Genomic DNA, 13,510 nt, shown 5'->3' on the forward strand with positions numbered 1-13,510 from the left:
CCCTCCCTAACGAGTGGCTATGTTTGCAGATATGCCTCCAAAAAAGGCAACAGCGGCCCAAAAGGCCAAGTCAGCAGCCTTGGGAGAGACTAGCCGGGTCCAGAGGATTACCAGGGCCCAGGCACATATTGCTCCGGGGACTTTGCCCCAGACAGAGGGTTCGTCTACACCGCCACTCGTGGAGGAGATTGGGGCGGCCGTAGCTGCAGCCACAGATCGGGGGGCGGCTACACCGCCAGCTCCCGCAGTTCCAGTACCTGAGCCTCCAACTCCACGGCCAGGCACTGAGGATCAGTCTATGAGGAAGGCAGTTCAGTTGCTGACGAGACTGGTGGTAGGGCAGGTTCAGGGGCATGGACTGGGAGGTGACCGGACAGTCAGGCGTGATAGTTCGAGAGCCCGTGAGTTTTTGACTTGTAACCCTCCAGAGTTCTTCGGGTCAAAGCCCGAGGAGGATCCTGAGGAGTTTATCAGGAAGATGCGACGCACTCTAGATTTGATTAATGCTTCCGAGACAGAGTCAGTCGCGCTAGCTTCGTACCGGTTATATGATGTGGCGGCAAACTGGTACGAGTCATGGGGGCTATCCAGAGGGGACGGTGCTTCCCCAGCAGTTTGGGGCGATTTTTCTCAGGCATTTCTTGGACATTTTCTGCCCCAGAGTTGCGACGAGCCAGATCTGATAGATTCTTATTATTGAGGCAGAAGGGCCGCAGTATCCGGGACTATAGTTTGGAGTTTGATTCCTTGGCCCGATATGCACCTACTGTGGTGGCTACTATGGCGGACCGGATGCACAGATATATTATGGGGCTGGATCGGTATTTTGTTGATAGCTGCTTAGTATTGGCTGCTCAGCCCGGTATGGACATTGCCCGTATCCAGGCCCATGCCCAGGGCATGGAGGATCGGGGCAGAGGAGGACACCAGCCTGACAGGGGCCAGGATCGGAGACAGCCCAAGAGGGTCAGGTCATCTGGAGATTTTCGGGGCAGACAGCCCCAACAGCCGCAGCAGCCTAACAGATTTCCATCTCAGCCGGCTCAGAGCGCGCCTCCCCAGTCTACAGGTCGCAGATTTGATAGCCCAGGGTATTCAGGAGCAGGCCAGGGCTCCAGGGCTTCAGGTTCGCGGACAGATAGGGGTTCTGGTCAGATGAGGCCACCCAGGGTTCAGTGTTCTTTTTGCGGCAGATACCATACGGGAGAGTGCTACAGAGCCACCGGTGCATGCTTTTCTTGTGGCCGTCAGGGCCATTCTGTGAGAGATTGCCCGTATAAGGGTAGTTCGGGTGGTGCAGCGCAGCCTACCGGATCAGCCGCTGGGTCTTCATCTTCGTCAGTGGCTATGCGCCCTACGGGGCAGGGTATTTCGGCACCAGCGGGTCGTGGCAGAGGCCGTGGTGGAGCTTCTGGTATTAGCGGTCCTTCGAACCGCATTTATGCTTTGGCCAGTCGCCAGGATCATGAGGCATCTCCTAATGTCGTCACAGGTACTTTATTAGTCTTCTCTCGATCTGTGTATGCACTAATTGATCCAGGTTCGACTTTATCATATATTTCACCCCTTGTTGCCGGTAAAATTGGTATTATGTCTGAACCTATAGAGCCATTTGAGGTAGCCACACCGATAGGGGATTTTGTTGTAGCGAAACAGGTTTATAAAGACTGTTCTGTGATTGTTTGTGACCGTGACACTAAGGCAGATCTGGTAGAGTTAGATATGACTGAATTTGATGTTATTATGGGTATGGATTGGCTAGCTTCTTGTTATGCTAATGTTGACTGCCAGAATAAGGTAGTTCGCTTCCAGTTTCCCGGGGAGCCAGTTATAAATTGGGCTGGTAATACAGCATCGCCGAAAGGTAAGTTTATTTCATACCTTAAGGCAAAGAAAATGATCAGAAAGGGTTATATCTATCATCTGGTTCGGGTGCAAGACTTGGACGCCGAGACGCCGACACTTCAGTCAGTCCCCGTGATTAATGAGTTTCCAGATGTTTTTCCCGACGAGCTTCCAGGTCTTCCTCCAGAGCGGGAGATAGACTTCTCTATTGACTTACTCCCAGACACTCGGCCTATCTCTATTCCTCCGTATAGAATGGCGCCTGCAGAGTTAAAGGAGTTGAAGGAGCAGCTGAAAGATTTGTTGGATAAGGGCTTCATCAGGCCCAGTACTTCGCCTTGGGGAGCCCCGGTATTATTTGTGCGTAAGAAAGACGGGTCGTTGCGTATGTGTATTGATTATCGGCAGCTGAATAAGGTAACTATAAAGAATAAATACCCCCTCCCCAGGATTGATGATTTGTTTGATCAGCTGCAGGGCGCTAAGTATTTTTTGAAGATAGATCTTCGATCCGGTTACCACCAGGTGCGAGTACGAGAGGCCGATATCCCTAAGACAGCTTTCCGGACCCGATATGGGCATTACGAGTTCAGGGTTATGTCTTTTGGGCTGACAAATGCTCCCGCAGTATTCATGGATTTGATGAACCGGGTATTCAGGCCATTCTTGGACATGTTTGTAATTGTATTCATTGATGATATCCTGGTTTATTCTCGGTCTGAGGCGGAGCACGCAGATCATCTGAGATCGGTATTAGGGGTACTCCGGCATCAGAAGTTATATGCGAAATTTTCTAAGTGCGAATTTTGGCTGTCTTCAGTGGCCTTCTTGGGGCATATTATTGCAGCTGATGGTGTCCGGGTGGACACACAGAAGATTGAGGCCGTGAAGAATTGGCCTAGACCTACGACGCCCACAGAGGTACGGAGTTTCCTGGGGTTAGCAGGTTATTACAGGAGGTTTGTGGAGAAGTTTGCTTCGATTTCAGCGCCTTTGACAAGGCCGACTCAGAAGGGAGCTAAGTTCCAGTGGTCTGACGCTTGTGAACGGAGCTTCCAGTTGCTGAAGGGGAAGCTGACTACAGCCCCAGTTCTGACTCTTCCAGAGGGACCGGACGGGTATGTTATTTATTGTGACGCTTCTGGCATGGGGTTAGGCTGTGTATTGATGCAGCACGGCAGAGTTATAGCGTATGCTTCCCGGCAGCTCAAAAAGCATGAGAAGAATTATCCTACCCACGATCTGGAGCTCGCAACGGTGATTCATGCTCTGAAGATATGGAGACACTATTTATATGGCGTTCATGTGGATATCTATACTGATCATAAGAGTCTCCAGTATATTTTCAGGCAGAGAGAACTTAATTTGCGACAGCGGAGGTGGCTGGAGCTTCTGAAAGATTATGACGTGGATATTCTGTATCATCCGGGTAAGGCTAATGTTGTTGCCGATGCGCTCAGTCGGAAGTCTATGGGCAGTTTGGCCGATTTACAGCCAGACAGGAGAGAGATAGCCCGTGATATTCAGCAGTTGGCTAGTCTCGGGGTTCGTCTAGCCGATTCTGGAGATACACGGATTTCTGTTCGAGGGGTTTCTGAGTCATCCCTCAGGGACGATATTAAGCGGCATCAGTTCGAGGATCCTGTCTTAACTCGGTACAGGGACACAGCCTATGATAAGGAGAGGACTCCGTTCGAGTTTTCACCGGACGGCACTATGTTATACAAAGGCAGGTTGTGTGTACCGGATATTGCAGGCCTTCGGCAGCAGGTTATGAGCGAGGCACATTATGCTCGCTATTCGGTCCATCCTGGGTCTACGAAGATGTACCATGATCTTCGATGCTTATACTGGTGGGACGGTATGAAGTGGGATATTGCGGAGTTCGTCGCCCAGTGTCCTAATTGTCAGCAGGTCAAGATTGAGCATCAGAAGCCGGGTGGACTGTTGCAGGAGATGGAAATCCCGACTTGGAAGTGGGAGGTTATTAATATGGACTTCATTACAGGTTTGCCTCGCACTCCACGGAAGTGATTCCATCTGGGTCGTTGTTGATAGGCTGACGAAATCAGCCCATTTTCTTCCCGTCAGGACTACTTATTCTGCCGAGGATTATGCCAGGCTCTATATTAGAGAGATTGTGAAGCTTCACGGAGTTCCTATATCTATTATTTCTGACAGAGGCGCCCAGTTTACGGCGCGTTTCTGGAGATCGTTTCAGGAGGGTCTAGGGACTCAGGTGAGTCTGAACACAGCCTTTCATCCTCAGAGCGACGGACAGGCCGAGCGCACTATACAGACGCTGGGGGATATGTTGCGGGCCTGCGTTATTGATTTCAGAGGCAGCTGGGATGATCACTTGCCGTTGATTGAGTTTGCATATAATAACAGTTACCATTCCAGCATCCAGATGGCTCCGTACGAGGCTTTATATGGCAGGAAATGCAGATCGCCGATCGGCTGGTTTGATATTGGCGAGACAGAGTTGATTGGCCCAGATATGGTCCAGCAGGCATTGGACAAGGTAAAACTTATTCGAGAGCGACTGTTGGCAGCCCAGAGTCGACAGAAGTCATACGCGGATAAACGGCGTCGACCGTTGGAGTTTCAGGTAGGCGATTGGGTATTTCTGAAGGTATCGCCTATGAAAGGCGTGATGCGGTTCGGCAGAAAGGGTAAGCTCAGTCCGCGTTATATTGAGCCTTATCAGATTGTTCGGAAGGTTGGAAATGTCGCCTATGAGTTAGTTTTGCCATCTGATTTGGAAGCGGTACATCCGGTATTCCATGTGTCTATGCTCCGCAAATGCATTGGTGACCCTTCCAGAATATTCCCCGCGGATGATATCCAGGTGTCGGAGCAGTTATCGTACGAGGAGCAGCCCGTGTCTATTTTGGATCGTCAGGTAAGGAGGCTCCGGAATAAAGATGTAGCCTTTGTTAAGGTTTTGTGGCGGAATGATAACAGGGAGGAAATGACCTGGGAGTCTGAGGAAGAAATGAAGAAGAAGTACCCTCATCTGTTCCCTATGGCCACAGGTAATCTCAAATCCCTGCTTAATTTTATTTCAATGCCAATCGTATGTGATATGTGTTGTTTGCAACCATGAACTCCCCCAAAGTATTTTCCAACCCTATAAGATTAATTTTACATTCGAGGACGAATGTTCTAAAGGGGGGAGGATGTTATATCCCGTGTTTTCACACGTTTGGAAAGACTTGAATTACATTGGATTCTTGAGATATAAGATCAATTTGATATTTTGTTGAACATAGGAGTTATGCATGAAAGAATAGATTCATGAAAGTGTGGGACAAGGCTAAGGGTAATTTTGGAATTTTGGAAATTAGTTTCGGGAATTACAAAATACGATCCACACTTTGTTGGGCTTGTAAAATGTGAAGCAAAAATGAAGCCCAATTCCTAAGGGTGGCCGGCCATGCTAGGCCTTGGCCCAAGCCCATTTTTAGTTGGTCATGTGCTTGGTCATGTGACCAAGCACTTCAACTACATATATACAATTGAAGCCTTAGGATAAGCATAACAAAAAAAAAAACAAGAACAAGAAAGAAGAGCAAGGTGCTTTCGGGTTTGCCCTTCAAATTTAGCCCTCAAAAATCTTGTCCCAAAAATTCAAATCTTGTTGATTTCCTACTAATTCAAGGTTTCTTTGCATCTTGATATAGTTGGTTTGGAGTGGGGAGCTCTAGAATCTCCAAGTTGAACACAAGTTCAAGTGAAGAAAACTTGAAGAAAAGGTAAGAATTTCTACCTTTTATTTGTGTTATGAAGTTTTGATTGTGTTGTAGTTTATGGAAATGTGTTGATTGTATGAAGAAATAGAAGTTTGCAAAGTGGGTGTGTGTGTGAGTGTGTGGCCGTGGGTATATACTACATATATAGCCTCTATGTGTTGAATTTATGTTATAATCTAGTCATGATTGTAATGAAATGCATATGGGAATTGAAAGTTGGATGAATTTAGTTGATGTTGCAAAATGAGCATATGGCCGTGTGGTGTAATGGTCTTGGAATAAATATGAATCAAGTTGTGTAATGTGTTGGAGCGTTGGTATTGTGATGTTTGTAATGTGAATTAAGCTAGAATGATATAAGTTTGTGTTGAATTGGAATGTGAACACTTATGTCGTTTTAGTATGATTTTCCGACATTAAGGAAATGAAGTGTTTGGTTGTGAATTATGATGTTCATTGATGAATTTGGAAGTTGGAAACTTGTTATGAAATTATATGCCAAAGATTTGATGTTTTGCATAAGTTATGCTTTTGGCGGAAAAGTGTATATCATGTATATCAAGTGTATATCCTAAGGGAAATGGTATGAGATGTCTTTAGATTTATATGGTGATGATTATGATGGTTGTTGAATATGAAATTATTGATCTTAGTTGAAAGTTGGGTTGAATTGAAGATTATGTCAACTTGTGAGAAAAATGACTAGTTGAAGGATATTTGTGTTTTTAATGTTCATTGTTGATATTGTTGTTGTCGTTTGGGTTGTTGTTGATGATTTATAGCCGAGTTGAATTCTCGGGGTGTCATATGTATAGGGGAAGTGCTGCCGAAATTTCGGTAGCCAAATATGCTTAAAGTTGAAATAATGGCATTAATAATTCACAATTGGTAAACTTGACCAATTGCAGTTTTTCGACGAAACGGGAAGTGAGATTGGAAAGGCTTAAGGAGCGTGAAAGGTATGTAAAGCTATCCCGATTCTTCTTTTGGCATGTCCTAGAAGTACTAGGATCGGATTCACGCATCGGAGAATATTCTGCTCATCGGAATCCGCGTCTGAAATTGTCACATTTTCGTTCAATAGAATTGAACCCTTTTTGTATGCTTTCTTGAAAATTATGCAAACCTTCCCCAAACTATTTGAAAGGTTATAGAATGTCCGTAGAACCTTCGTAGGTGACCCCATAAGCTTAAAATGCGTAATTTGAGCCCACCGCCTTGCTTGTCCCGAGGTGGGCCCACTATTCCCGGTTTTACCCTTATTGTACTTAAGGCTTGTTTTCGAGCAGTTTTTGAAAGAAATGTTCTGACTACTCTTTTAACTACTAAACAAAAACTGTTTTAAATATTTCATCAAATCTTATAAATTATTTTGGCACTCGGAACGATTTCAGAAATATTATGCTTCTGTAATTCATTATGACATCCGAAACTCACTTATTATGATCCCGTCTGACTTCATTGGATTGGTTTGTCATTGGTATGCCTCATCGAGTCTCTGAAAATACTTATGATAATTTAATTGCATTTAGTCTCTCACTACTCCACTCGTGGATGCCCCAATGTTTCCCACACTGAGCCCGGGCCAGGATATGTTGTCAAGCGTAATTCTCTGCATTGTTCGCCGCGTCCCGATGTGAGGGGGCAGGTATACGCGTACATGGGTCTGTGGAGTATGATGTGCCATGTCCGCCTATTCTGATCTGATCTGTTATGGCCATTTTGATATGACATTACATGATACGGGGCCACGGCCCTTTTTCTGATTCCTCTGTATAGTGGCACCAGCGTCGGGAGGGTGGCCACATTCTGTTTGCCGAGTCTCGTGGCAGGGACCGGATATGATATGATATGACATATGTTTCTGTACGCATTCTGTCTGTTTTGGAAATATGCATTTGACACTCTGGATTCTGTACTCATTTTTCTGTAACCATTATGATTTGACTTCTGTGATTCCGCTTTGCATATTCAGTACATATTTCGTACTGACCCCCTTTCTTCGGGGGCTGCGTTTTCATGCCGCGCAGGTACAGACGACAGGTTTGCTGATCCACACGTTTAGGATCCCATTTCTGCTATTTTGGGGCGCTCTCTTCTACAGAGCCCATCTTTTGGTACAGTCTGTCACCGCTATCTGGATATGTACTTTGTTCAGGGTATGACGGGGCCCTGTCCCGTCTTATGATTATGATATGTTCTGTAGAGGTCTGTGGATACATCTGTGTGGGTTCTGTACATATGTTTGGGATACTTTGTTCTATGATGGCCTTATCGGCCTATGTGTGCCAAGTCTGCTTTTTCTGATAAATTCTGTAGCATCCACTAATGTTATTATTATATTATTATTCTGTTAATATGCTAAATTGGGGTATCGGGTACGTATAGGTGCCCAGCTCGGGCACTGGTCGCGGCCCACGGGGTTGGGTCATGACACCATGAATCCTATAATATTTCTTAAAACCAGCATATTTCTGCCCGGTGCTTACAACCAACTCTCTAAACGAATCTTTACCCCAAGGATACTCATTATATCTCCCGTCCTCTATAACATCAAAATGGATCCTTGGTATGTTTGTTGAGTTTGGCTCACCACAATGTACCCACGTATTTATGAAATACAATATTGTCATCTTGACTGCGTCATCCCCTTTATCATCCCAGACAGTCTTGTTGAAACACTCAATAAGCTTATGTCTTTTAACTGGCAGTTGCTTCTCCTGATTTCTATCAAAATACTCAACCATAAGCCTATTCGGCTTTGAGTTATCATAAACAAAATCATTTTCATCAGATACACAATCTAGCCCAGTGATCAGTGCAAATTCTCTAAGGCCAAAACGCAGAAATTTACCATTTATTTCAAATGTAAAGCACCTATATGTACTGCCCCTAAGTTCTTTGACCATAAAGCACCGAAAAATCTGTGCTTGTACATCCAATTGCTGCATTCTAAGATATTTACCAAAACAAGAATTCCTAAACATATCCATCTGTGGATCTGTTAGTTTGCCTCTAATATCTTGCATTACATTAACATTCGTGTATCTACACATAGATGGTGCCACAGCAGGGTGCTTGGTAACCAAAAAATTAGATACCTGAAACAACATGCCAAAAAACACGTATGATTGACAAAAAACAGTGAACACAAACAGGTAAAAAAGAGATCAATAAAAAATATATACAAATATAAAACAAAACAGTGATTGACAATGAAAAAATATAATCTAAGTGAACAATAAATATATATGAATATACTGAAAATATAATGACATATATCGACTGAATGTACTTAAAAATATACACAAAGTAACTGAATGTACTTAAAAATCTTAAAAATCACTGTAATAACTGTCAACAAAAATATACACAAAATAACTGAATGTACTTAAAAATCTTAAAAATCACAATTATGGTGAAGAACAATAAACACGAAATATCTGAAGAAACATGTGTAAAAAAAAAACACAGAAAATATACTTAAAATGCACATATAATATAGATCTGGTTAATTCACAGATCTGTAATAACTGAACTAAAAAAAAAAAACTAAATATACTGAAAATACAACATAAATATACCTCTTCATCATCATCCTCATCCACATTACGTTTGGCTTTAGCAATTTTTTTGCCCTTAACATTAACAACATTGTCACCAGCCTTTCTCTTCTTTTGTTTTTCCATTTGAGAAACCTTTTGCAATTTTTCTTGTTGTTTACTCTTCGAATCAACATATTCCTTAGAACGCCTAGGATCGTTAATTCTTTTTGAACGATTCTCAGCATAAGAGCCTGCAATGGCAGTTTCATGTTGAGAAATTCCCAAAGAAAAATTAGGAATCGCACATTCGGGTTCTATACCTGTATTTCTCATCGGAGTAGCAGCTTTCTTAGTCATTCCAATTGAATCTAAGAAAACTGATAGTTAATTACTTAGACTTGCATTCCTGATTCAAACGAAAAAAAAACACCCAAAATATAGGTTAAATACACGGTAAAACATTAAAAATCAGTATAAAATTTTACTTTATTTTGGGAATTAGATTTGAAACGTGAGAGAAATTAATGAGTAGTTTATTAGAGATAAAAAAGGAAGTTGAAGAATTGAAAAACTAATTTGAAATTGGAGGAAAGTAATGGATATGGTGAATAATGACGTGTATTTAGGAGGTAGGAGAGAGACACGTTTTTTTTTGCTTAAATTTAGGGAAGTGGGAAGTTATCAGATGAGTGGTAAAAACATGATAGCTATGTGAAGAAAATATATTATATTTTAGCTACTAAATATAATTATTGAAAAGTTTAGTTATGTTCCATAAATAGGTAATAATGAAACCTATGCCAAGTAAATTTTACAAAATTTAACAATATGACAAGCCTATTATACGTTTATTGGATTACCATCTCTTTGTTGTGCGCAGAAAAAAAAAAAAAGGCCAGAGGACATTCAATTTTTTCTCTTTTTTAGCCTCGAGACCTGGCAACAAAATAGACGGGGAGAGACAGACATTGCTGGTTTTGTAGCTTCTAATATACATCTATTTTTTTTCTCTTACTGAATAAGAGCCTAAATAAATACAAATTCATTCATTAATAGAGCTACATTTTCTCTGTACTCTCAAATACATCAAAAAATTCCCCCACGAAGGCATACGTGATAGGAGTATTATCAACAATGACCAATCATTCATGATCCCTTTGAAAGTTTTATCCTTCGATTCACTTCCTTTTCCAACTCTTCAAGTCCTCCTACGTCTTCCAGTTCCTGCACCAATCACCAATCCACTGTTAGTGTACATACAATGATATGCGTAATTTTAAAATTCTTATGAACATGAAGGGAAGTGTACAGGCACCTTAGGTCCTAAGAACAAGCCATATGGGACACCCTTGAACTTCTCTGAGTGATGGAGCTGCAATCCCAGATATCAAACAAATGCATTAGAAAATCTAACCAACCAAGTTTAATATTAATAGTACTACTTAACAATGTAGGTGTGATTAAATTACCGAATGAGCTGCAGCCACCTTCCTAAAATAAGGCACATCGGCTACAGGTCCAACGGGGAATCTCTTGTGAACTAAACCATCGTGAACGAACATGTATGCCATCCCAAATACTGTGATCCCTAGCCCCTGAATAAGAGAAAACCATTTCATCAATTTAACACGTTGGACTCAAAAAAGATATTTATGTCATCACATAGACCGTAATCTTAATCAAGTAAAATTTCTAAACTATCCTAGGGAAAGATCAGAGGGGGTTTTAGAGCAAGACCGACATGTTCAACTGACCTAATTGCTTTTAACTCGAATCATTTACATTGTATGACAAGAATTTTGAAGAAGTATACAAATATAGATCACGACCATTTTGGTAGTTCCTCCAAACGAGGCAGTGTGGACAGATATGCTAGATACTATGTTTCTACGGGAAAATTCGACTTATACTAGTACTTTTGGTAGCCACCAATGCTACAATCTGCACCGGGAACAATACTAATCTCTTATTTTGTAAAACTGCTACTTAAGCTTCTTTTCAAATAATATTATTCAGTTAACCAGTAAAAAGAACTGACTCTAAATGGGGAATTCGGGTCCAATCGAGATCATACTTAACATTACAAAACAAGAAAAGGTACGTGAAATGAGAACATACAGCACCAAAGCAGAGGCCGGGAATGAGGCCTTTGTGGAAGAAACCATAGTTGAGGAGGGCTATTGCTGGAATGGCGTTGATTATGGCGAAAACATCATTTAGCTCGAAAGGTCCTTCTCTTGGTTTGTGGTGTGACTGCAACAATTTAATGTAACAACAATCTTAATATAAAGTTCTAAAAGATCAAATTCTTTTCTCAACAAGAATGAAATAAGGCATTTAATTTAAGCTCCAAATTGTCTTCTAAATATGTAGAAATAGCACACAGACCTCGTGCATGTGCCACAGAGAAGCATGCCACAACGCTCTATGAGCCCACCTTGCCCAAAACTCCATTCCTACCTGAAATTCAAATTCAACTTCATCAGACATTTTTAACATCGGTCACCAATGAATAAGGTCTGATATTGCTAGTTACTTTCTTTGTACTATTATAGAAAGTTCCAAAATACTGAAAACCCTTTTTTGACAATTCAAACTTTTTAAACTACTTGTAATTCAAAATTCGACTTAATGTTTTTCCAATTAAGAGTAATTTTTCAATCAATACACGAAGGGGTTGTTTGTTAGGGTATATAAGAATAGTACTCCCTCTGGTTCAAAAAGAGTGTCGATTTAGCCTTTAATTTTTTGCTCAAAAAGAGTGTCCACTTATCAAATCAAGAAAGAACTAACCTTATTTTTCCGGATTTGCCACCCTTGTTAAGTCATAAGTTTTAAGGGACCAAATCTCAATACTTATTTAATAAAAAGTAATTTAGTTAAATTATCTATTTTTGCCGAGGATTTAGTATTTTCGTAAGGGGTGAACAAATGACTAAGTGGACACTCTTTTTGAACTAGAGGAAGCATTGAATAGAGAGTATTAGACATGTTGGATTAGTTATGCTCGCATTATTTTTAGACGTTTGCTTTGTTGTATTAAACGAAAAGGGTGTATTAGAATAGAAATAAGTAGTACTCGTATCGTTAATGCCATGATTTACTATAGTGAATACATAGGTTGAACTAGTACTAAACAAGAGATTAAATAATACCAAAGCTAAAATCAGTATTATTTTCTCTAAAACCTCCTACCAAACAACCCCTAATACTTTTTCCATTGTTACAATATTTTTTCTAACTGATTTATTAGCACATAGAAACTTACAGCAGCACCAACGGAGAGAGCAAATGTACCAAACATTTCGGATAAAGGAACTTGTCCACCCTACACCCAACCAAAAAAGAAAAATTCTGTAAATGAGTAAATTCCTAAATGAAGAATAAGAGTAAATTTCGAATTATGGACTGTTTGGTACCTCCATTTGCCAATAAAATCTGTAATAAACTGCCATAACAGCCATAGAAGTAATGCCAAAACTAGACATAACCGCAGCCACAAGATAAGTAAACCTCTCCGATTTCTTCCTCGCCAATTTCTCCGCCAAATGCGTCGCTGAGATCTGCTCTTCAATCTTCTTCTCAATCTCTTCAGCCCCACTTTCAAATTGGGGTTTCAACTTTTCATCTTCAAGGACGAAGCAAACGGTGAAACTGGGTTTTCTTCTAGACTTCAGAATTGCGCCCAAATTAGGACAAAATGGAGAGATTGGTGAGACTGAGGTGGGTTTTGGGCCAAGAAATGGGCTATGGCGGAAATAAATGGTTCTTGAGGTTGAAGTGAAGGAAATTCTGGCGGCTGCCATGGATAGTGGAGTGACTAATTAGAGTCTCTCTCTCAAAGTTTAATAAAGCTTAGAGAGAGAGAGAGAGAGGGTTGATGGGGAGTTAAAAGAGAGCAATTTAAGGAAGTGCGTGGGAATGGAGGTAAATGCACTATAGCCACAAGTTCAGTTTGTGGAGTCACTTTGTGGACTTACTTTGTGTATAAATGGAGAGTAGTGTGCGCACTATTACGTTGTGGAGGTGCTGGAACATGTTGCAATTGGCAGAGAATGGCCTCGTTAAAGCCAAACTAAAACTTGACTTTTTGGTGCTAAGTTTCAGAAAAACTACAGTATTGCCACTATCACTCTCTTTTTTTCTTTCCATAACTACGGAGTCATTTGGTTTGGATTGTAATGCATGGATTGTGTTAGTAGGAATTATTTAATTTATGGGCATTTCTATCATAAATACTCTTATTCGCATAAGTATCTATTACTCTCTCCGTCCAATATTACTTGTCTACATTATTAAAAATATATGTATCAAATAACTTGTTAATTTACAAAGTTAAAATAAAATTAATTAAATCTTTCACAT

At 41.2% G+C, this 13,510-nt stretch overlaps 1 protein-coding gene across 1 annotated transcript; it reads right to left on the reverse strand.

The window, feature by feature from the left end:
- Positions 1-10,045: 10,045 nt before the first annotated feature.
- LOC132639408 (beta-carotene hydroxylase 2, chloroplastic) lies at positions 10,046-13,118 on the reverse strand. Its single transcript, XM_060355856.1, has 7 exons — positions 12,565-13,118; positions 12,414-12,473; positions 11,534-11,605; positions 11,264-11,398; positions 10,615-10,740; positions 10,461-10,517; positions 10,046-10,369 (listed from the first exon to the last, which is right to left on the reverse strand). Exons 1-7 carry the CDS (start codon positions 12,949-12,951, stop codon positions 10,292-10,294), a joined length of 915 nt encoding a protein of 304 aa, XP_060211839.1. The 5' UTR covers positions 12,952-13,118; the 3' UTR covers positions 10,046-10,291.
- Positions 13,119-13,510: the final 392 nt, after the last annotated feature.

This window comes from Lycium barbarum, chromosome 1, assembly GCF_019175385.1.
Source record: "Lycium barbarum isolate Lr01 chromosome 1, ASM1917538v2, whole genome shotgun sequence".
Taxonomy (NCBI): domain Eukaryota; kingdom Viridiplantae; phylum Streptophyta; class Magnoliopsida; order Solanales; family Solanaceae; genus Lycium; species Lycium barbarum.